Genomic DNA, 21,277 nt, shown 5'->3' on the forward strand with positions numbered 1-21,277 from the left:
TCATTATCAGTAAATTATTAGTGATTGTGTTTTAGCATTTTTTCCAATTCGTGATCCTTATCGCTCACTAGCAGTCAAACACGCTACTTTCATGACAGTTGATGATAAAGGAAGTACTGAGCAAACCTTTATCAAGTTGGAACATATCTTTACATCTTCATCATGCATGACGCAATACCAAAAGATGCGGCTCGAGGTAGAATGTTGCTCGTAAAGGGATGTCGGAACCAAGATGATCTTCAACGAAATGGTTTTAACGGATGATTTGGTATTATATCAATATATTTGGTTTATGTAGTCAACCGTTTTGGTATATTCTTACCATATACCCTTTGAGTTGATCAGATTTGGTATACCTCGTATGTATCTAAGCGAGGTGACATGGACGTCCTTTGTCAGCACTCAGAGGGGACCAAGTAGTATAGTCATCGTTTTTACAGATGAAGCAGAGTCTGAGGGGCCTAGAATGCGGATCTCGACTTTGCGAGTCTCTTGAAGGACATATCAAGAAGAACAAAAGTTGAAAGGTAGATATACATGATAACGTATGACCCGAATTCGAAGCCCTCGCTTACTAGGACATGGTCGCTCTGAATCAGACAGGAATGATCGGCAAACCAAGTGTAGAATTGTATCGCATCAAATTTTGTTTTTGTCTATATCCTTGATGTTTGATTGTCCTCTATGTGTTCAATTATCACCTACTAAAGGTAATTTAGCCAAAAGCATTTTTACTGCAATTTCGAATAGATAATCAAGACATTCAGATTGTGTTTTCGCTTGCTCCCAAGTGTTACCTATAGACATTCGATGATATGTGTTGACGTCAATGCGCTGTCCAAGGGGATATGGGGTTAACTCACCCCATACGTAGACACCATGCCTTCTGACCAAGATAGCAGGAGCATCAGGATATTTTTCCATGGCCTGTCAAAAGGGTATCAGCTATAATGCCAAAAATCGCTCATGCTTGCTTGATATATATATATATATATATAGATGAAACTTACAGCAGCCATACTTTCAGTCAAATCTTCTTCCACAGCTGTATTATCGATTATTGGAATCTCCAACGTATTGAAGAAACTTAATGTTTTACCTACACCTCCGATCCTAACTCCTTTAATCATCTCTTGATGAGAAATCTTGAAGCTCTGAGCATCCCGCGGATGTAACAATGTCAACATGACTACCATATGTCTATCAGTCTCATGACAGACATCTCAAGGCGTTTAGATAGGTCTTACCAGCATGCTGAGAGTGAGTATGTATACAAGCACCCGCTTCTCTCATTGTGAATGCGTTCCAAAAAAGGGGTGTACATTGTGACTCGCTCAATCCCTTGTATCCGAATGAGCGCTTGCGAAACTAATGAGAGAAGATAGGCTCAAGAGTATACTTACCTTTTTACTGGGTATTCTGAGGAAATCTCGCTTGGATCCGGGTTTAGGGACTGACGATTGAGCAAATGGAAGTACAAAGATATGTTCAGGCTTGATTCGTTCTTTCTGTACACCTGAAGGGGCAAGGTATACATTTTCACTAATCGCGTAGATAATTAGCCTCGTTTTATAGCCTATCTCAGGCAGACTTGGAATGGAATTGAAAACTCACCCTTGACGGATGGAGATGCCTATATGGATTCTCTGATCAACGTTTCGAACAATGATCATTGGATGGCAGATTTGCAGACTCACCTCCTCCTGTACCGGTGACCCATCCGAGTTCTATGTGAAGGATAATATGTAAGCATGGATTTTGTATCAGAGCTCGCAAGCATAAATCGACGTACTATAGAATTCTCGACAAAGTTCTGAGATCAGGTTGGCAGGCTATTATAAAAACGATTAACTCCAGTTTTAGGTAGCAATTAGGGTCGATACTTGGTGTGAGCTTACATGTTCAGGATCATCACTGATAACCAGTGCTTCCTGTTCTTCATGAGTGAGTTTGTTCGACATTTCACGTTCCTCTTTATGGTATAACAATCTGGAATGAAAATGGGATAGTCTTGAAAAAAGTTGGATGATATATTCGTTTGTAAGGGGTGGATGGTGGAGGTATTTGTTATTGCACGATACGAGATGTTGGAATTACTACTGTTGATTTCTTTTGCTGCCCAGAGTCTATGACATACATGCTTATTTTAATTCCTGTCTCCTACAGCTTCGTTATCGCTATAACTCATACACACATTACACATGTATCATCTACTCAGAGGGCTTCATGAGTACCTTACCAGAAAAGATGAATACTCAGTCGTCATAATTGGTTTGGACAATGTGAGCTTTTAGCTGTACGCGTAATGTATACTAAGCTGACTTCCAGTTCCGTCATAGGCGGGGAAGACGGTGAGTCATAAAAGCAACAAATACTGCAGAATCAATTCCAGTTCGGCTTCTGATACAATATGTTTAGACGATGCTAGAGAAGATTAAGACGATGTATAACCCCACACCAGGGATGCCTCCAGAGAAGATAGGTCCGACCGTAGGTCAAAATAGTGAGTATCCACTTTCCAAACTTTCCACAACAATCACAACAATTCCGGAGATGTAGCTCACACATGTGGTTGAAATATTGTTGTTTTGCTTGGCAGTTGGTAAAATAACATTACCATCTACGGAATTACGTTTCTTCGATCTAGGTGGACAAAGAGATATAAGATCTATTTGGCCAAAATACTACGATGAATGTCATGCTGTTGTTTTCGTAGTTGACGCTTGTGATCAAGCTCGACTGACTGAGAATTGGCAAGTGTTTGGTGAGTCTGAAAACCATGGCAATAATCTATCTCTGTATTCTATTTTGATCAAGCCGAAAGGGAAAACGTCCACTGACCTGTAATCTAGATGAGGTCCTCAATTCACCTAGATTGTTGAATCTCCCTTTATTGTTGCTCGCAAATAAACAAGATAATCCTACTTCACTTTCTGTCGCTGAGATTAGAGAGTCGTTTGATGCATGGCAACGCGCTCGATCAAATAGAGATACGGAGGATGATGAAATCACGAACAAGCCTAAAGATAAGGGGAAAGGAAAGGCTAAGATACAAGAAGACCGAGAAGACCGTGCAGAACGGACGGGAGGGATACAAAAGGATGGAACGAAAGAATGGGATGATGGAGGTGCAAAAGATGAACGAATGGCTAGTCTAGACGTCATGGGTGTCTCCGCTCTAGAAGGGTAAGTCATGTTCAATGCCGATAGGCCATAAAATTCATGTCGTAGTACCACGAGCTGACATTGGTGTTTTCATAGAACGGGAGTGAGAGACGCTGTAAATTGGTTGTATATCCGTGTACAAAACGCTCGTAAAATGTAAGTTGCCAGCTGCTAATTGCAGTAGCGACTGCTGCTTTCTCCCTAGCAATGAACATCGCTAAAATATCATTGCTATATACCACAGTGACAGTCGTTCATAAATATGTAAATTGCTTCACGTCATGTTTTATACCCCGCATGCAAACGATACACCTCGGTATTCAGTTCCGCGATGGCGCGGACGAGATACTATTAGTGACGATGAAGCCTCACAGTTGAAACAGGCGATACGCCCTAGGGTCCATTGATCCCAATCACCTTGTGCTCAACTTCACTAAATTGACGTCTCCTATAACAACATGATACTGAGTGAGAGCAACATGAAGGATGATGACCTCTTCGACGCCTGGAACGAATCAGATCAGGCCATATCGTGGCTGGACAAATGCAGTACTTCCGATCCTTCTGACCTTTGACAGTAATGGGCAGGAAGAGAGATGAGGGTATTTGACAACTCGATACATTTCAGAATGACGTATTTCAGTATTTCAGGATTCTGGTATCAATAGAATGCGAAAAGACAAGAAAGACAAAGGTGATCTATTTCTTCATAACGCAGGTTTACTACAAGGCGGCATGAGGTCAGCTCAATCAGAACCTTTCGCACGTTTTTGAGCTGATCAGACTTACAGTGTAGAATTTTCTATTCTCATTCACACCGAAGAGGTCATGTCTTAATTCGGGAAGCATCTATATCCCACATTGTTAGTGTTGGAACGAGTTATGGCTGGTACCGAGTGACAGGCATGACTTTGTCGATCGGTCTTTGTCTGGGGTATTATGCCCAAGAAGGGAGGAGATGAAGTGGCGCAGATGAATTGTTAGTACACACCTTTTCTTCAAGGATCTTTATCCTCTCTTCCAAGGTATTATCAACCTTGATTCTACCGTTCAATGAAGCGCCAATAACACCACCTGAACCATCATCTGGTAAAGCACTATCGAGGTCGATTTTGGTATCCCTTCCTGATAAATCCTTGTATCGCTTGTTAGCTGTCGATGAAGCTTTCTTGATCAGGTCGGAATCTTTTGGTCGGTGAGTAAGGGTTATAGTTGGTGCGAGTAATTTAAGGAGGACCTATATAGTAATGTACAAAATATCAGTATGACGTGAGATACAAGTATGGCGGAGTTAATCCTTATTCGCGAAGAGACATATTTCAGGCATATCATTCACCTCAAGAATAAGGTTCTCAATTGCCTCTTTATATTTGTCACCATTACTGAGTTGTTGAACTTGTTTATTGGCTTCTTCGAAGATGGATTCGAGGTGATCGTTTCTTGATCTGAGCACTTTGATTCTGGAAGTGTTGATAGCTGTTGATTGGGAGCTATGATTGATTGATTGCAGGCAGTATCGAGACTACGTCAGCTTTCTGTATCTATCTCGATTGAAATGGATATATATGACAAGATCTTGGGGAAGTAAGGTATGATTATGTGCTGGAAGACCACACTTACATCTTCCAACCGACTTCAGCTTGTTTCTTCTTTTTCTCATATTGAGAATCGATAGATAATGATTCTTGTCTGACTATTTTTGCCTACAATCCATCTGTAATCAGCACTTGGCCCTACAATCTGACAGGTATATTTGCATTTGGGTCCGTAAGAAGGGAAACATACCTTTTCAATAGAGAACTCTTCATCTGCTTTAACTTGGATTTCTCTAGCTTTCTCTCTTGCCTCTTGGGAGATGAACGCAACCTATCCATCAAGATTGTCATCAGTATTCTATCAAGCGCTATCCATACAGACGCAAGTAAGACCAAGGTGGAAATAATGAATAAAGGAGGTGGTCCACTGTCTGGGACTCATTGAGAAAATAAGGGCAAATAGTACATACCATCTTGTTCATCTCCGTTTGGATCTCATTATCGTCTAAAGCACCTGATCTGGACATGTTGAATCAATCTCGTGGTTGATGTGTGTTGATCCTGAACTATGTATGGTCTACTTTCTCTTCTCTGAAGATGAATCAATAAGGGATGAATGAATGAAACGACAGTGACAACTGATGATGCGATACCCGTACGCCGTTCACCGGTCAGAGTGCAAATTACTTTATATATTCCCCCTTTTTTGCAGGCGGCCGGTCTTGTGGCGTATATCTGAACTACCTAGAGGAAAAGAAAACAGGACGATGTATGCATAGTTCTGTCTCAACTGTATATCAAGAAGAGAGCCCACCGTAAACGGAGCATACCAGTATGTGTTTCCCAAAAGACAAGACAGAGTCCGAAGAAAAAATAACACAGGAGAATAATTATATTGTTACAAAGTCACTGTCATTGTCACTGGTCTTATCCTAATCGGTTCAACCTACTTGTAGCTGAGAATCCAGCTCTTGGAATCGTTCCTACCGCTTTACCGGTGATAGGTTTCATAGGACTTAATCCTAGTGGTATCACACCGTCCCCGCTCTAAGGTTCAAATTCGCATCAGCGTTGTCACTTCGGGGCGAAGAAAAGATAAATATATGACTTACTCCCATGATCGGATCCCATTCAAATGCCGATTTGACACCACCGAGCAATCTCTTCTTCTTCTTTGGTACTGCTCCAGATGGATCTAATGTCTCAGCTTCAGGTTCAGGAGAAGGTGCAAGGACTTCTGCGAGTTTCTTGGTTCCAGTTGTCGATTTAGGCTTAGACGTAGGGGCTTGGTTATCGATATCAGAAGTTTCAAGTGGGACTTTCTTAGTTTTCACAGGTGATTTAGGACGAGGTTTAGAGGCCAATTTGGTTTTCGTCGCTGTATAATCTGATTCCGATTCCGAAGAAGGTTGGGTTATGGTTATCGCTTTAGGTCTGGGCTTTGTCGCTCGAACAGGCTAAACGAACGGAAGACAAGTAAGCGAAATCCAACAAACTTGGAGTTGTGATGTCGTTGGACTTACAGAATCAGCCTTCTTTGATTTCTTCTTGGGTACAACTTCTTCGTCCGATGTATCATCCTGGACCGGACTTGCCTGAACGTCCATTCGTTCATTAGCCCAGATCGATGTCGTACTAATAGTAAAGATGTAATAATAGACTAACCTTTCTGACTTTTTCTTTGACTACTTTCTTTGGGCTAGATACTTTAGATTTCGCTTTCAGACTTTGTAATTCCTCTTCTACACCTAACAGGTTATCTCTTTCTCCATTCGCTTCTCTAATTTTAGTTTTTAAAACTTTCTCTCTGTCCTTGTACGACCGTTTGGTTTCTTCTAATTCATCTTTCGTTTCTTCCAATTCTTCAGTCTTTTTTTCCAATTGATTCTTCAGACTCCTTAATTGATTCGTTAGATCCTTTTGGGATTTTTCAGATGAACCCATTTTTGACTTTTCGTCTCTCAACCAATTATCTAATTCTCCTCTTGCTTCTTTCTCACGTTCCTTTGAGGATTTCACTTTGTTTTCCAGAGTATCAACTTTACTTTCCAAAGAAGTAATTTCCGCTTTGGCCTTTGATAGTTCTTTCTGCGCGATCACAAGCTCTTCGGTCGATGACGAGGACGACAATGAGCTGGAAGCTTTTTGATGAACTAACGAAGTATTCGCTTCGGAGAGAGCAGTCTGTACAAGAACAACGAAATTAGCGTGGAAACCACCAGATCATGGCCGTCCTGAAAAAGATTGCAACGAAGTATAGATTTAACAACCTACTTCTAAGTCAGAAAGCCTCTCCTCTCTTTCTCGGAGTTCATCAAGAAGATCTTCTTCTTTAGCTTGGAACAAAGCGATCTTATGATCCCTCATAACTATCGAAATTTCCACAGACACAAATCAGCATTTATTACTTCATTTAAGGATTTTAGGCTAAAGCTTACTTCTAGCTTTTTCAGAATGCAACAACCTCTGTTCCAGTTCGACGACTTGCATCTGTTCCTGAGCTAGCGCAAGCAATGCCTTTTGTTGTTGTACCATTGAATGAAGATTGAGCTAATCCCAATATAAGTGAGATCAAGGAAGCTATCAGCCTTCAATCGTATTTGATTTAGCTTGATGATTTTCACTCACCTCATCCCTCATCACATCACCTTGAGTTTTACATCGTTCCAATTCTTTTTGACTGTTCTTCAATTGAACCTTATAGGTATCCAGCTCTTCTGATTTATCTTTGATTGTACTGGAGCAAATACTCTTCTCAGCTAGCAATTTTCTCTATCCACCAAATTCCATCTCAGCATCAGCTACGATACCATTCTTCGATCTTGAACATAGCTTGAATGTGACTCACCTCTAATCCTTGGTTCTTCCTTACTAATTCACTGACTTGACTTTGTAAGTGGTTGATTCTAGCTTTTGTGGGTCCGGGAGTTTCAGCATGTTGTTCAAGCATCAACGTCGGAGGTAATCTCGGCGGCGTGGCTAGCATCGTGAACGTAGCAAATGACAATGGGTAAGATGTGATCAAGATGTACAAGTTAAGTATATATAATTGCAGAATGTATACGATGCATGAGAATGTTTTGGTTGTTTTCTTTGGTTGTTTGTATTTTGTTTATTTTGTTGACATTCAACAATATAATATTAATCGCGTTTCACACAAACAAAGTGGCAAATTACGTAATACATGTTTAGATCAACAAAATAATACGAACACAAAGATGGATGCTACTGGTTTTCTATGAAAGAGATATATAGTATTATCTCCCATCTATGCATTGATTCTCTCTTCCATTTCAGCGACTCTCAATTCCAACTCCATCTCTTCAGTGACTTCCAACAACAGACCTTCTTCCCATCTACCCCAAACGAAACCTGTATAGAGAAAAGTTGCCGTTGCAGCACCTAGTAACCCTCCTACTAGGGTGAAGATAGGTTGGATCCATGATTTAGGCTGCCATGCTGAGCCCACTGTCAGAGCGATGAGAGCTATGAAAGAAGACAAACAGATCTTTAAATGATATTTTGCCGTATTCTTCGATATAACGGTGTATAATTGTAGAGTATGCAAAGCTGATCTTACAGTCGACGATTTAGCAGTGGTCGTAGCCGTCGAAGACGACGTTGAGATTCTTGGACTATTCAATGTTGGTGAATCAGGCGGTACGAAACTTGTCGTATTAGGATTTATCTGTTCAGAATGAGATATTAATGGTACTAAAGGTGTGAATGTATTGGACGGTATAGAGTTCTTGTTTTCCGATGATGACGAAGATGAAGATGCTTGATGGCTTTGTTGATTGGGTGAAGGTTCAGGATCGTCAATCGTGAAAGTTGAGAAAATAGCGAAATGATCTGAATAAGAGAATGGTTTACCAGGTACCTTTTCCGTTAAAACAACTTGAGAATCGATACATCTTAATTTAGGTGCTTTTGAAATGGATGAATGTAATGGTTTTCCAATTTCCATATGACCTTTACCCTTGAAATCTCCGTCACCATGATAATTATCATTATGATTGTTGTAATTGTTCCGAGTATGACTTTGTGGGACTTCATCTCTATAGCCCCATACCAGAGGTCTTCTTCTTGCTATGGAAGGTTGTCTGAAGAATATATAATCTAATCTTTTCCCACCTTTCTCTAATACGTTTTGAGGTATTGATTTGGATGCTGAATATGTATTTAGAGTTGAGTCGCATGTCATTCCATATGATTTTATGGCTTCAAAGGGTGATGGATGTGGTGATAATTCCGAATTTGCATTTTTGTTGAATGATGCGAATGAATCGTTCATGTTTGCATGATTACGCATCATCGCTATCGGTATTGACCATGGCTGTGAGTTGAAATCTCCCATCTATATCATGAGAGCAAAAGGGGGATCAGCAAGGTCATATTTCCCAGATATGGATATCAAGGTCAAACAAAACACTTACAGCGAGGATATATCTACCTTTTGCAGCACCACTCTTGATGTTATTAGCTAGTTGCCACGATTGAGATATTCTGTGAGCTTGTCTCGTATCTGGTGCATGTTCACCTGCGGCATGCATCTATCGAGAAGTACAAAGCGATGAGCACGGTCTCTTACGATAAGAACGAAAGCAGAAAAGCTCGGAGAACAGAGCGAAGTGGTATAGGAGCTCACATGAGTATTCCATATTTCTATTTCACCCAGTATAGGATGAATGACCACTACATTTGCGGCTGCCTTTTTAACGAAAAAATCACCTGCAATAGCTTGCGCAGGTGAACCAGATAATGAATAAGGTAAAGCTTGAGCTGAAATAAGTGGGAATCTAGTAAATATAGCTAAACCAGATCCTAATGCTCCGCTACATCCCATTCACTCCAAAATCAGCTCAAGATAACTTCTCATCTTGACTACTAAGCCTCAGAGAGTCGAGGACCCAGCTAGAAGGACGAAAAGAAGACGCAAATGACGTACGTATGGAAAAACCTTGAAAAAGGTAGATTAGATAATAGTTGTTCCCTAACAATCTCATAATCCTTATAAATCCATAATTCTTGTAAACAGACTATATCATAATTTGATGTAGACAGATATTCAGCTATAGCTTTTATACGTTCCGCGCGATCTTTTGATATGATAGCTAAGCCCCTATATACAGCGAGAACACCGAATAACGTTAGTGCATTCGAACCAATTTAGTTCCTACCGTTTATATGCTCGATAAAAGAGACGATCCGGCCGATGTCAGGAATAGACGAGACTTACCATACGTTGAATGAGAATACCTTTAATGTACGATCTGGATGATCTTGAGGATAGTTTGGGAGACTCATGACAACTTCTTCCCTGCGATTGACCTTGAAGGTGAGGTAGCGGATCAACGATGCGAATGAATGGAATGAGAGATCCTTTCTGCTACAGAGGAACATTTTTGAATTATTTTGTTTTGGCGTACACATTTTGCTGCTGTGACGTCGCCCATCCCAATCTCAGGGTCTCTCACGTTACTCTATTGTAAATGGAAGGGGATTATCAACCGCTCTTTATGCCCATGTCACAGCGTGGGACTATACCCAAATATACATGCACAGCGAATCATTACGAAGTAACACAGTGATAGCTGGAACCAATCATGCGATTCATACCGATACCTCCCAGTGAAAACATATTATCCACCCTGGAGATCACAGTGAAATCAAACTTGACTTTCCTGCCTTTTAGCAGCATTTCGCTTTTTGATCCATTTTACGAATTTCACAACCAATAACCTATCATACCACCTTGGATCGGGTCCTTCTTCACTAAGTCCAGGGCTGGCTATTTGATTATTATGTTCGGCTTCTGGCGATTGGTGTTTCTCTCTATGGAGGAGTTTATTTCTTGATCCCCTTCTTTCGGTTGCTGTCTCAGTGGGAGATACTGTTTCTCCAGGGAAGAATCTGGGTAAGGATACAGCTATAACGAATAAATATGCGATACTAGATCTCACGTCAGCTTCTATGAATAATGAATATGAGTCAAAAATAATGAGCTGATTTGATTTGATCACTGACTACTCAAATGTCATTTGCAAGATCCAGAATGCAGTCAACGATCTGACAGGAGCGTTTGGGCTCGTAGTGTGAGTTTGAACGATCCTATATATAGCTACGATCATTAAGCAGCATGTTGGAGTGAGGATATAGAGTGTCTTGAAGATGGGCAGTCGGAAGTGGAAATGAGTGAATATCGTCACTATCGCCAAGAACACGATAACGACTGGAATGGATATGGAAAGTTTGGTTAGCTTGACACATGATACTCCACTGAATGGACTTGAGGAGCAAGTAAATCGGAATAGGGAAGCAAACAGAAGAAAAAAGACTGTCGGGACAACTTACTCAATGTTAAGTAATATCCAGTCTGCCTTAATCCCTTGACTGAATTAAGCCAAGCTTTCGATTTGAATGCATCAGAAGTGACAGCTCCCGCAATTACCGTTATTATGATTGAGACCAGTAAAAGACCCCATAGTGTCCTGATTACCGATACACCATCTTAGTCACGGTACTCTCAAAGAGTGTAAATGGGAAAAAAGATTTACCATCGTAAGGGCTTGACCCAACTTGGTCTTTCAGATCTGGGTACATTCCCTTCAACGTGTCTTGCCCATGATTGGATGAATGGGTCAATGAGGAATATGTATCCAACTGAAATCAACACCAATTCGGCGACTACATGACCAACAATACCGTATCAGTAAGTTAATTTTGACTTCAAAGTACAACCCAATACCAGGACACAGGTGGTTAGGGGAGGATGTGATTCTACTCACTCAGAGATGAAATACCATAACTATGCCTTGACATGATTATTCTCAATATCAATGATCCAACTCTGGCGGCTACGAATAAAGTGGGTCGAAGTAAGATGACTGTTCTATCGGATTTTCGTGTGATTCGAAGTAAAAGAATGGGTATCGTGATCGCATACTAGATTGATATCGTCAGCCCAAAAAGATGTATATGGTATATCCCAAATCAAGTTTGTCACTGACAGCTATAAGGAATACTATAGAAGGAGCGAAATCTCTTCGACCAGGAAACCCTCCTGTGAAATTGATATTCTTGATTGTATCTTCACCTGCGAATGCAGACATGGCTTCGAGACACTTTGATGGCAGATGGAGAGAAAAGGGCTAAGAGAAGCCAGTTGGAAAATATATTTTTACTTGTATATGCTCGGGAAGCGTGAATGGTATCAAAGGAGGAAGGGATGTGAGGTTGGTCTCTTTTATATAACTGACTCGATCAGTGAGGCTGTAAATATCTATTCTCTTACAAAGTTGATTGATTCATGTGTCGCACAGCCTTTATGCATAGCCCACTGTTATCGATATTTTCTCAAACGACAGAAGCGCTTTCACACACAAAACACAGAAGAAATCAGTGATAAAAATAGAAAGCAAGAATCAGATCTAGGAACGAGCGAACAGATCTCCGTTTGAATACTTCTGAATGGGAAAATACGGGAATCACTTGAAATACAGAGAAATAGGAGAAACCAGCTGACTTTGTCCTGTCACATATCGTGTGCTATTCAGCCAAACCTTGCCAAGTCTAGAATCCCATAATATAGTCTGACTGAATACATGAAAGAGGGGTATATAGATACAGTTACAAGAACACACATGATCCTACACATAAACACCGAGGAGGAATAATCAATTCCCCAAAAATACCCCAAAATATGTTTTGCCATTATGCCACAGGACGTGGTGTGTCTAGCATTTTTTATCCATCCACACATCAGCGTAAGGACCTAGATGATCTATTAAGCTAGTCTTCTCCAATTTGATTCCAGCTGCACATAAATTACTCTCCATTCCATCTTGATAAGGAGATGGTTTACAGAAATATGCTATTCGTGGATCTGGTCCTATCCAAATTTCATTCTTCGAAGGATGTGTCAAATTCAAGTGTCTTTCAGGGAGATGAGTTATCGTATCGCCATATGATGTTATTCTGTTCATCTTCAATGATGATCCTCTAGAGTCGATTAGCGAGTCAACTAATCTCGCAAAGTGGATATTTCCAACTCTGGGTAAACCAAATAACGTTGTTGATATTTCTAAATCATGCAAGTGGTCTTGAGAACGTGATGAAGATGATGAAAGGTGATGTCCATTCGATAATTCCATGCTCAATGCTAATGTTACCAATAAACCAATTGCACTTCCTAGCCCATGTCCTACGATCTTAATCTTACGTATAGGTTTATTGGTCATTACTGAGGATGGACTACCTAAGGAAGTGATATATTCTTTCAAGACGTCTGAGTGGGATGAGGTTGTAGTTGTCGCAGGTGGATCTTCGATTAGATCTAGCAAAGATAATAAAGCTGATTTACCATGAGTTTTCAGGAATGGGATATATGCATGATGGATTTTGGGCTCTTTCCCCTTGGAAGAAGAGGGATGAAGATAACCGAAAGGATATGGGAAAAGTGATGCCGGAAGTGGAACTAGAATTTCGCTATCTGTACTTGTTGACCCAGATGGGGAAGGAGAAGGAGAAGAAGCTCGTAATTCAAGTAAATCATCGGTGGATGACAGTGATGACAATGCGAGTGTCAAAGTCTGCGTTGAAGGTGTATGCGATATATACCCTATGTCAACCATATCGCGATTAGGATGTAAATAATAATCCCACATCCCGGTATGAAACACTCACATTTCATATCACCATGATATGTCTGTTCCCGTCTGAACTCATCGTCATCACTTGATATCACAATACTACTCCCATCATCGTGTTGAGCGAATTTCGATTTTGTCTTGTGCATACGGTGGTTCTTCCTACTCGGTGACCCTTCGTATTCCTTAGATGCGGAAGGATGCGGTTGCAGTTTATAACTCTTGGGACAATAAGCCGAGCTGGTAAGGAATGTCACTATAAGGCTACAACGCTACTCAGCGGGAGACTTACTTGACAGCTATAGCTAATTTACCCAGTTCGATCATGTCATCTTGGGACAGCTGGGTTCTCCCAATTGGAAAGCCGTCTATTATCGTTTGGGGTGAGTTCAGAATAGAGGGCGAATGGGGAGAGGTGGAAGGTCGAGCAGATATTCTCAGTAAGAATAACAAAAGAGTAAGAGAGAAGATCATATCAACTAGAATATCTCTAGAATATCTTTCTCGTTTGTGGAGGAACGGGGGTGACTATAAAATAGGTTGAAAAAGATAGATGATCTTGTCACCGTATTAAATGTCACGTTGACAACATAATACCCTTCGAGCTTGATAAGTGACAAGCCGATGCATGTATGATCAAGTGTAATCGTGATCAAGAATCAGCGTGTATCTGTCTTGCATTGAGACATGAATGAATCGCACAAGCACAAATTAATCAGTTAGTGTATAGAGTCACGGTCAAGAACAAAGTGTTGAATTCGTTTTGTAGGGGAATTTGAGGATGGCTTATATTGAATTGAATGTAAGACACGATGAAACGATGATATGACTTTGACTGAAGAAGCTTATTAGCGCTTTAGCGATAAATCTGCATGGTTGATGCAATTTGTGAAGGTGTCTCAAGGAGATGTAACTTGGACGCTCAGGTTCTCATGTGCTATATGAAAGCCTGAGAGAAGGATTTTGATGTCATCAGAATCAGAGGCTTCCTGTTTTACATTGAAACTCTCCTTTCAAAACATCATTTGAAGACCGAAGGTTGATAATGTATCTGTCTGCACAGTAGCATAAATTACAGCTGAGTCTCTGCGTCGGATGGCTGCGATGGGATCAGTCTATTCAGATATGGCATCAAGTCAGATCACAGATTATTGAGATTTTTGATATGATATTCGACGCGCAAGTACTGGTGAGATCGCCACATCATTTCCCCTCGACTGACGACGTGATTTCTTGAGACCATCCTCTTTCTTCCTACTTCCATCTCTGTGCATGATTAGCAATACGATAACGTATACCAGACAGGCTGGCGAGTCAGATGGAGAACAAGGCGTTGTATAACCCATCCCAAAGATTGACATTTCTGCATATCCTTTCAACTTGATGCCGATACCCCATGAAAGGGCTTCATGACACGTCATCAAACATAAAATCTCAGGTCATTACGCTCACCTTCTAACGTGAGCTTACATCATTCATGCAATATTTGAATATGTAAAACCAGGTTTACGTGTTTGCACTGTTCTGGCCCACACACTTCCGGCGAGCGTGAACTATCCGTACAGCTTTCATCTGTCAAGCAATAGGCTCGCAGCAGGGAAGAGAATACGATTCCTTTTTCGCAGCTTCACAATTAAGTGATGCGAGAAAGAATATTAAACTAACTGGAAAATGAGCAAATCATCCGTATATTGATATATTACCAATGTCGATCGATGCCCACATGATCAATTGAGTAAGGTTGTTTTCGTTGTCTCAAAACTCGGTTACTGTACCAAGTTTTCCTTGAACTTTAATCTTATCTGATCATGTGTACAGGTTTATAACTTCCCGCTATCAGATGATTCGCAAAGCCAGAAATGTGAGGTTCCCATGTACTTCTTGGCACGACCCTAGGTCGTCTGAGAATCAAATTAAGATACGGATATGAGTTGTGCTTCGCTTGTTCCCGAGGCAAAATGGAATGGGCAGAAAAGGTTGGTTCCATTTGGGTGTATGGATTTCGAGTATTGGAATCTCTGGCATGTACGGCCGCGGCAATGTTTAGCATAGCAAGTATGGGGTATATGAAATAAAGCTTGTGTTTTTAGCATGTGAAGCGTGGGAGATACAGGACATCTTGGATCTCCATCCACTACAGAAACTGGTCCCTTCATCGTATTTACGAATCATGATGTCGGTGATTACGATGCACTGTCTTCTTCCTCTCGTTGCAAACCCATTTCATGGGAAGAGCGAATTATCCCGGGTGGCTTGAGGTTATGCACCCTTCGGCGGGTTTTGTCTTAAAAAGATTTTGACTGGGACTCTGGCATGATGATGGAAAAGAAAAAACAAAAGTAACCCTTAAAGATAGCTTGGAACTTTATTCACCATCAATTCTCCGATTATTCTAATAACCCCCAAAGTCATGAAAATAGGAACAACTTGGGAAAAGAAAGACAGCCACTGCAGACAACCTCCTTCTCCTTCTACCCACGTTAGGTGAGTGCCATCCTCTCGCTTCAACCGTTTCATTCAAACCTGCTCCGTCAAATATCTCCGTCTTCGCTCTTTCGATTGCCCCAAACTTCATGCTGCAGACAGACGCATTTATTGATAAGGAGTCGAAGGGTCCTGCTCCACATGGTCATCGACTCTAGCTTGTTAGTTGGAGGACCTGAAAACCCAGACTTCTCTTCATGATTTTGCAGAGTACCTTATCGTCATACATGTTGTTTGTTGCTCATATCTTTTCGAAAGTAACTCCTTGAAATGGAAGGAGAGATGCGAACCGGAATGGCGTAATAGCCCGTATTTGGTTCCTTACGTGTAAGAAAAGCCCTTAATCTGAACAAGAAGAACAAGAGAGATTACTACGAGAGGTTTCCAAGGTGTTCTTGTGATCTAAGGCTATTGTCTCTTTGGTCCCCGTTTTTCATAGCCTTATTACGAACAGAGCAAAGTAATAATAATAATAAGCAGTAAATCTACCATTAGATTACCCTTAAGACTGGAATCGGGACGGGTCGATCCCCCTTTCACAAACTTTGACTGAATAAATATCCCTAGCGTTATAGTAAGAAAAGGTAAAAAACGGAACAGACCTGCGGCTTGGTAATAAATACTCGTAGAATGATATACGAATAGGAAAATAAAGAAAGACGAAAGCATCCGACGTATATTTTGTATTACTTTCTGTAGTCTGAATTGGTGACGATATTGAATGCCGAGTAGTTTTATTCCTATCATCGTCCTCCTCAGAAAACAATCAATCTGTTAAATCTCCTCCTTCTCAAGGTTAGACTTTTGTGGTACAATCAAGACGATCATCATCTATTATTGTTCTTTTATTATTGGTTTTCTTTTTTCCATCTTACACATTAACCTACATTTTCAATTCTACCCGATTGTTTACTACATTTAGCACCCCTTTATCAGATACCCATTTATCAATAGATTACACCTTGAATCCAATCGTACATATTCATCAAACGTCAAGAATTTCACCACTCAAATCGAACTAGAAAGGATCAGAGAATTAGTAAGACAAACAATAATCACTCTGTCGTGAATACTTTGATCTGGTGAATTAGAAAGGAAATAAACAAAGAGAGGGTGAGTTCCTTTCAGTCGGACATTTCCATACGTTTATAGTCTCCGTTTGAAACTCCATCAACAAAATAAATCCCCTTCTCCGATTTGTCTCCAACACAACCTTTTATTCGTTGCGCTTTGATGAGAAGGGAATTGTGTTGCTTCTGCTTTCCATGATGTTTGGGATCAGCACGGTTCATCGTTGTTTGGTCTGGGCCGCTTTTACCATCCTTTGATCTTGTACTGGATCATCGGTAACTCCATATCTGGTGTTTGCGCCTCGAAGGGAGGGTTTTTAGACTTTGGATTCTACGTTGATATCATCTTCCATCGAATGAGGGGAAGATTCGTTTTGTAAACAGTCAAGGATCAAAAGATGTTTTATTATCAATCTCCCTTTTATGAGGACGTAACCCATCTACCTTTATACCTTAATGTTGGTAATCCACTCCCCAGACTCTGCTACCGTTCTCAACGGCTCAATCATCAATGGGAATGGGAAAGAAGACTTGAATCAAAAGCACGGGGGTCAATCAATCCTTTCTTCCTTCCGTGTCAATGCCAATCTGTTCTACCTCCTGTATTCGTTGAGATTCATGTTATGAGATCCAGGTTATCGTCTCTTTCTTGTGGAGTGTTTTGATTTTGGCGATTGTGTTTATCATTGAATTATATATTCTCACTATTATTTTGGGTTCATCATCCTTTCTCATTCGTTTTATTGCATTTACTCCCTTATCACGAGTGTCTCGTCTCCCATAAACAGATCCATCTCGCTGACTTATGGTTCCTTTCGACATTTTTTTATCGATCATTACCCCCTCTCTTTTCTCCGATTTCCAGACAACAAAAAATCACAATTCATAGGAAGTGTTTAACAATCGTTTGAACCAAATCACAGCCACCATCAAAATAGTCTCATTAGCTCAGGGAGGACAACTTGCTATTTGATTTCTGCCAAACCATTGAGTCTCCGAGGTCAATACAATTTACGATCAAATCAGCTGGGCATATTGCTTCGAAGGGATCATCGTATCCGGCCCAGCGAAACGGAATAAGCAAACTGAATTGGATTCGTCAAGTGGACGTTCGCTCTTCAAAGCAAGGTACCGAAATTGCTGCTGTCGATATAGTCAATTCTGCTCAGATGATTTATAGATCGAAGGATCATATACAAGCTTGTTATTGGTGAGTTTTCCAATTCTCATTCCGATATCTACGAGCGCAATCAGACTGCCCCGGTTGTCTTTTTGATCACCCCTGCTTGCGCGCTAGTTTAGAAGGAAAGAAAGAAGATCTGTAGGGTGAGGGGAAGGTGAACTTGTCTGTATGGTCAAAAGATGGTAAATGGATCTTGGTAAATGCCGCGGATAACACCTTTCCGCGATGCTCTGCTGCTTTTCCATCATCACGAAAGGTCAAAGCGCCATTTCTCACTGTCCAATCATCAGACAATGGTTCTTGATTCCCAGATCGGATAATGAGAACGATCACATCAATCAATGTTATTCAGCTAGGAAGGGTATAAGCTGACGATGGGTTTTCACTATTCTCCCTTTCTGTCCTGTGACAATGATGTTGACCTCAAAAGACGAACTTTCTTTTCTATTCGATCCAGGCAACAGTCCAGCGATTAGGGATAAAGAAATCATTTATCACCACTTTTACCCAAATGATTCTCCATCCCTGGTTGAGTCTTTGTTCCCCCATCGTCTTTTCTAGGAGGAGCACAAGCAGTGTACGAGGGAGTAAAAGTGTCAGAGAAGAATCACATTAATTCCCCGTTAATTCCTCGTAATCCTTCATCAACACCTATTCTTCCATCCGATGTCACGACCGCAATCCGTCACACCTCCGCATAACGTAGGTTCCACATCACAGAGCCCTTCCACATCTTCCCATTCACGCAAAAGGAAAAGAGGTGAAAAAGCTCGCACCTCATCTCGAGATATTCACTCCGAGGGAACGAAACACGAACGCAGTCGCTCGCCATCAGTAGTCTATCGTGGGCTAGAAGACGAATATGAGGATAGGCCCTGGGAGGACGATGCGTTCGACCCCAAAAGATCAGGAGGCTTAGACTTAACAAGAGGGTCAAGCTCGCTTGGAGGACAGAAAGGATGGTATGTTGCTTGCGACCTTCGCGCTCAAATGAAGAAACGCTCAATTAGATCAAATTCTACCAGGACATACCATCTCGAGATCATTCAACAGCCTCAAAGGGCAAGAGCGTGTGGATTTGGTAATAAAGTGAGTCAGACGGAACTAAGACAGCATTGCGTCCATCAATACTGACCTCGCTTCCCCTTCAGGACCGAAGACCGCTGTCACCGCCACCAATCATTCGTCTTTGGATCCGTACAGCTTCCGGTACACTGGTGGATCCCAAGTGAGTATACCTTCTTCAGCAATGACGATAGCCTTCAAGCTGACCGGGCAATTGCAGTACGGTTGACACGCGTTTCCTCATTCTTCTGGTCGATCTTTGGTCAGCTGATAGGCAACAAGAACGTAACGTTGTCATGCATCCCGTTTCTGCTGGGGTGTCACGGATGGAATCACCTCCGCTAGGTCAAGCAGATCTACAACCAGTCGCTGGACCTTCTTCACGACCTAGTACAGGAAATTCGAGACCCATGAGTGGCTCGAGTGCTGGAATATCATCCTGGTCAAGCGGATCTTGGCGGCAGCCAAGTAAGCAATACCTACATAACTATGAACCGGATTAGGAACACTGACTCTGTTTTATAGCTTTCCACTCCCCTGCTCCTCCTCCTCACGTTTCATCCCGTACACCTGAACTACCTCAGCGACCTCTCACCTCCGATCCACCCTCACGATCCTCTCCATTACCTCGATCTCCCCAATCCGGTTGGACAAGCTCACGTCCACCTCTTCCGCCGTCCTTCCATCGAACTCAAAGCTTCGGTAACCGACAGTTGGAACATGAACCTGATCCGCCGAGACCCAAAACAGCGCCTTCGCCACAATACCCTTTGCAGCCAGCCCAATCACCATCAACATCTTCTCCTCGTGGATCAGGGATATTGAAACCGCCATACAGCCTACCGCCACTTGCATCGATAGCGGAAGAACGACCTGGCTCCTCGTCCGGTTTGACCCTACCTGCTCTACAAGCTCAACGCGAGCAAATGTACCGACCAAGCAGTAGTGGTAGCTCTTTATGGGGAAGACCAAGAACAGGCCAGTCAATGACAGATGTCAGTACTGTTCCCACAGACTATACCCTTGGTACACGTCCAGAATCAAGTTCATCCTCAAATTGGTCTATTCCGACTGAATATGGGACCAAGGAAAGACCTTCTTCATCTGCTTGGCCTGAAATGCGACCTTGGTCTTCCGGTATTATACATTCCCGTCCAACTTCTTCCGCCGGTCTTCATATGGGTGGAATGGGGAATGCGCCACCTTCACCCCATTCATCTCAATTTGCATACAATCCAAAGTTACCTGAACAGCTATGGCCACCCACGCCAGGAAGCGTAACCTTTGCTCAGCAAGAGATGTACCCACCCAACGCTTGGGAGATGGAGAAAGCAAGATACGCATCAGCTTTACCTGCCGCTCAGTACAGTCGGGTCCTTGTGGGTAAAGTGACAGCTGTATGTCATAAATTACAAGACGAGAACGATAGACCAGGATTGTACTTTTTTGCCGCTGATTTGGGCATAAGAACAGAAGGTACATTCACATTGAGAATGACAATGACGGATATAGCTTCGTAGGTTCTTACGATTTGACTTGACACATTACCATGGTGCCATTGCTGACCAACATGTCAAAATAGGATGATGGCCCCAGAAGTACTACTAGGATCGAAAACTCCAATATTAGCTGAAGCGTTCTCTAAACCATTCACAGTCTAGTAAGTAATGACTGTCATTTTTGCCTTACATCTGTTTTAGCACAGCTGCTTACGTGAATTGCCATTTTCAGCTCGGCTAAGAGGTTTCCAGGAGTGATACCGACTACGAACCTTACAAAGGTATTCGCGGCACAAGGAGTCAAGTTATCTGTCAGAGAGACAAAGAAGGGAGCCGCAGGTGGCGGCGATGATGGAGATGATGATGATGACGATTAAATTTTCGTCCTGGGTTGAGATGTCGTATTCAATTCAAGTATCACTCGTCCTATTTTTGTTTGTCTTGTTTTCGCGTTCATTTCTATTTTTTTGGTTATCTGGGCTGGAGTTCCCCAATTCACGCTGTTATCTGTTATCTAGCATATCAATATACCGAGTATAATGCGTCTTATCTTCTTTTTCCTCATGCATGTAACATGAAATGCGATATCTCAAAAGTTGTTCAAGGAAGCATTGTTATGAATTATTAT

General features: G+C 41.6%; 8 protein-coding genes across 8 annotated transcripts; 2 read left to right on the top strand and 6 right to left on the bottom strand.

The window, feature by feature from the left end:
- Positions 1–690: 690 nt before the first annotated feature.
- On the bottom strand, positions 691–1,961 carry IL334_002520 (methylthioribulose-1-phosphate dehydratase; the record flags this gene model as incomplete). Its single annotated transcript, XM_062934264.1, has 9 exons — positions 691–797; positions 864–927; positions 1,011–1,189; positions 1,248–1,341; positions 1,404–1,542; positions 1,615–1,633; positions 1,698–1,727; positions 1,793–1,832; positions 1,899–1,961. The coding sequence occupies 9 exons, from the start codon at positions 1,959–1,961 to the stop codon at positions 691–693; spliced, it is 735 nt and encodes a 244-aa protein (XP_062790315.1).
- A 460-nt stretch (positions 1,962–2,421) lies between these two features.
- Positions 2,422–3,325, top strand: IL334_002521 (uncharacterized protein; the record flags this gene model as incomplete). Its single annotated transcript, XM_062934265.1, has 4 exons — positions 2,422–2,503; positions 2,600–2,764; positions 2,853–3,186; positions 3,262–3,325. 4 exons carry the CDS (start codon positions 2,422–2,424, stop codon positions 3,323–3,325), a joined length of 645 nt encoding a protein of 214 aa, XP_062790316.1.
- Positions 3,326–3,885: 560 nt separating this feature from the next.
- IL334_002522 (uncharacterized protein) lies at positions 3,886–5,227 on the bottom strand (the record flags this gene model as incomplete). Its single annotated transcript, XM_062934266.1, has 7 exons — positions 3,886–3,888; positions 3,955–4,014; positions 4,157–4,402; positions 4,502–4,655; positions 4,786–4,868; positions 4,951–5,031; positions 5,171–5,227. The coding sequence occupies 7 exons, from the start codon at positions 5,225–5,227 to the stop codon at positions 3,886–3,888; spliced, it is 684 nt and encodes a 227-aa protein (XP_062790317.1).
- Positions 5,228–5,627: 400 nt separating this feature from the next.
- IL334_002523 (uncharacterized protein) lies at positions 5,628–7,686 on the bottom strand (the record flags this gene model as incomplete). Its single annotated transcript, XM_062934267.1, has 8 exons — positions 5,628–5,747; positions 5,813–6,157; positions 6,224–6,295; positions 6,366–6,884; positions 6,975–7,069; positions 7,139–7,250; positions 7,329–7,472; positions 7,549–7,686. The coding sequence occupies 8 exons, from the start codon at positions 7,684–7,686 to the stop codon at positions 5,628–5,630; spliced, it is 1,545 nt and encodes a 514-aa protein (XP_062790318.1).
- Positions 7,687–7,968: 282 nt separating this feature from the next.
- On the bottom strand, positions 7,969–10,007 carry IL334_002524 (uncharacterized protein; the record flags this gene model as incomplete). Its single annotated transcript, XM_062934268.1, has 5 exons — positions 7,969–9,057; positions 9,137–9,253; positions 9,349–9,535; positions 9,649–9,822; positions 9,940–10,007. The coding sequence occupies 5 exons, from the start codon at positions 10,005–10,007 to the stop codon at positions 7,969–7,971; spliced, it is 1,635 nt and encodes a 544-aa protein (XP_062790319.1).
- Positions 10,008–10,369: 362 nt separating this feature from the next.
- IL334_002525 (uncharacterized protein) lies at positions 10,370–11,812 on the bottom strand (the record flags this gene model as incomplete). The annotated part of the gene is made up of 6 exons (XM_062934269.1): positions 10,370–10,652; positions 10,728–10,932; positions 11,055–11,191; positions 11,258–11,387; positions 11,489–11,645; positions 11,711–11,812. 6 exons carry the CDS (start codon positions 11,810–11,812, stop codon positions 10,370–10,372), a joined length of 1,014 nt encoding a protein of 337 aa, XP_062790320.1.
- A 624-nt stretch (positions 11,813–12,436) lies between these two features.
- IL334_002526 (uncharacterized protein) lies at positions 12,437–13,822 on the bottom strand (the record flags this gene model as incomplete). The annotated part of the gene is made up of 3 exons (XM_062934270.1): positions 12,437–13,320; positions 13,386–13,588; positions 13,641–13,822. The coding sequence occupies 3 exons, from the start codon at positions 13,820–13,822 to the stop codon at positions 12,437–12,439; spliced, it is 1,269 nt and encodes a 422-aa protein (XP_062790321.1).
- A 4,929-nt stretch (positions 13,823–18,751) lies between these two features.
- IL334_002527 (uncharacterized protein) lies at positions 18,752–21,026 on the top strand (the record flags this gene model as incomplete). The annotated part of the gene is made up of 7 exons (XM_062934271.1): positions 18,752–19,047; positions 19,111–19,174; positions 19,237–19,313; positions 19,371–19,618; positions 19,676–20,666; positions 20,733–20,810; positions 20,882–21,026. 7 exons carry the CDS (start codon positions 18,752–18,754, stop codon positions 21,024–21,026), a joined length of 1,899 nt encoding a protein of 632 aa, XP_062790322.1.
- Positions 21,027–21,277: the final 251 nt, after the last annotated feature.

The sequence above is a fragment of the Kwoniella shivajii genome, chromosome 3 (genome assembly GCF_035658355.1).
Source record: "Kwoniella shivajii chromosome 3, complete sequence".
In the NCBI taxonomy this organism is placed as follows: Eukaryota; Fungi; Basidiomycota; class Tremellomycetes; order Tremellales; family Cryptococcaceae; genus Kwoniella; species Kwoniella shivajii.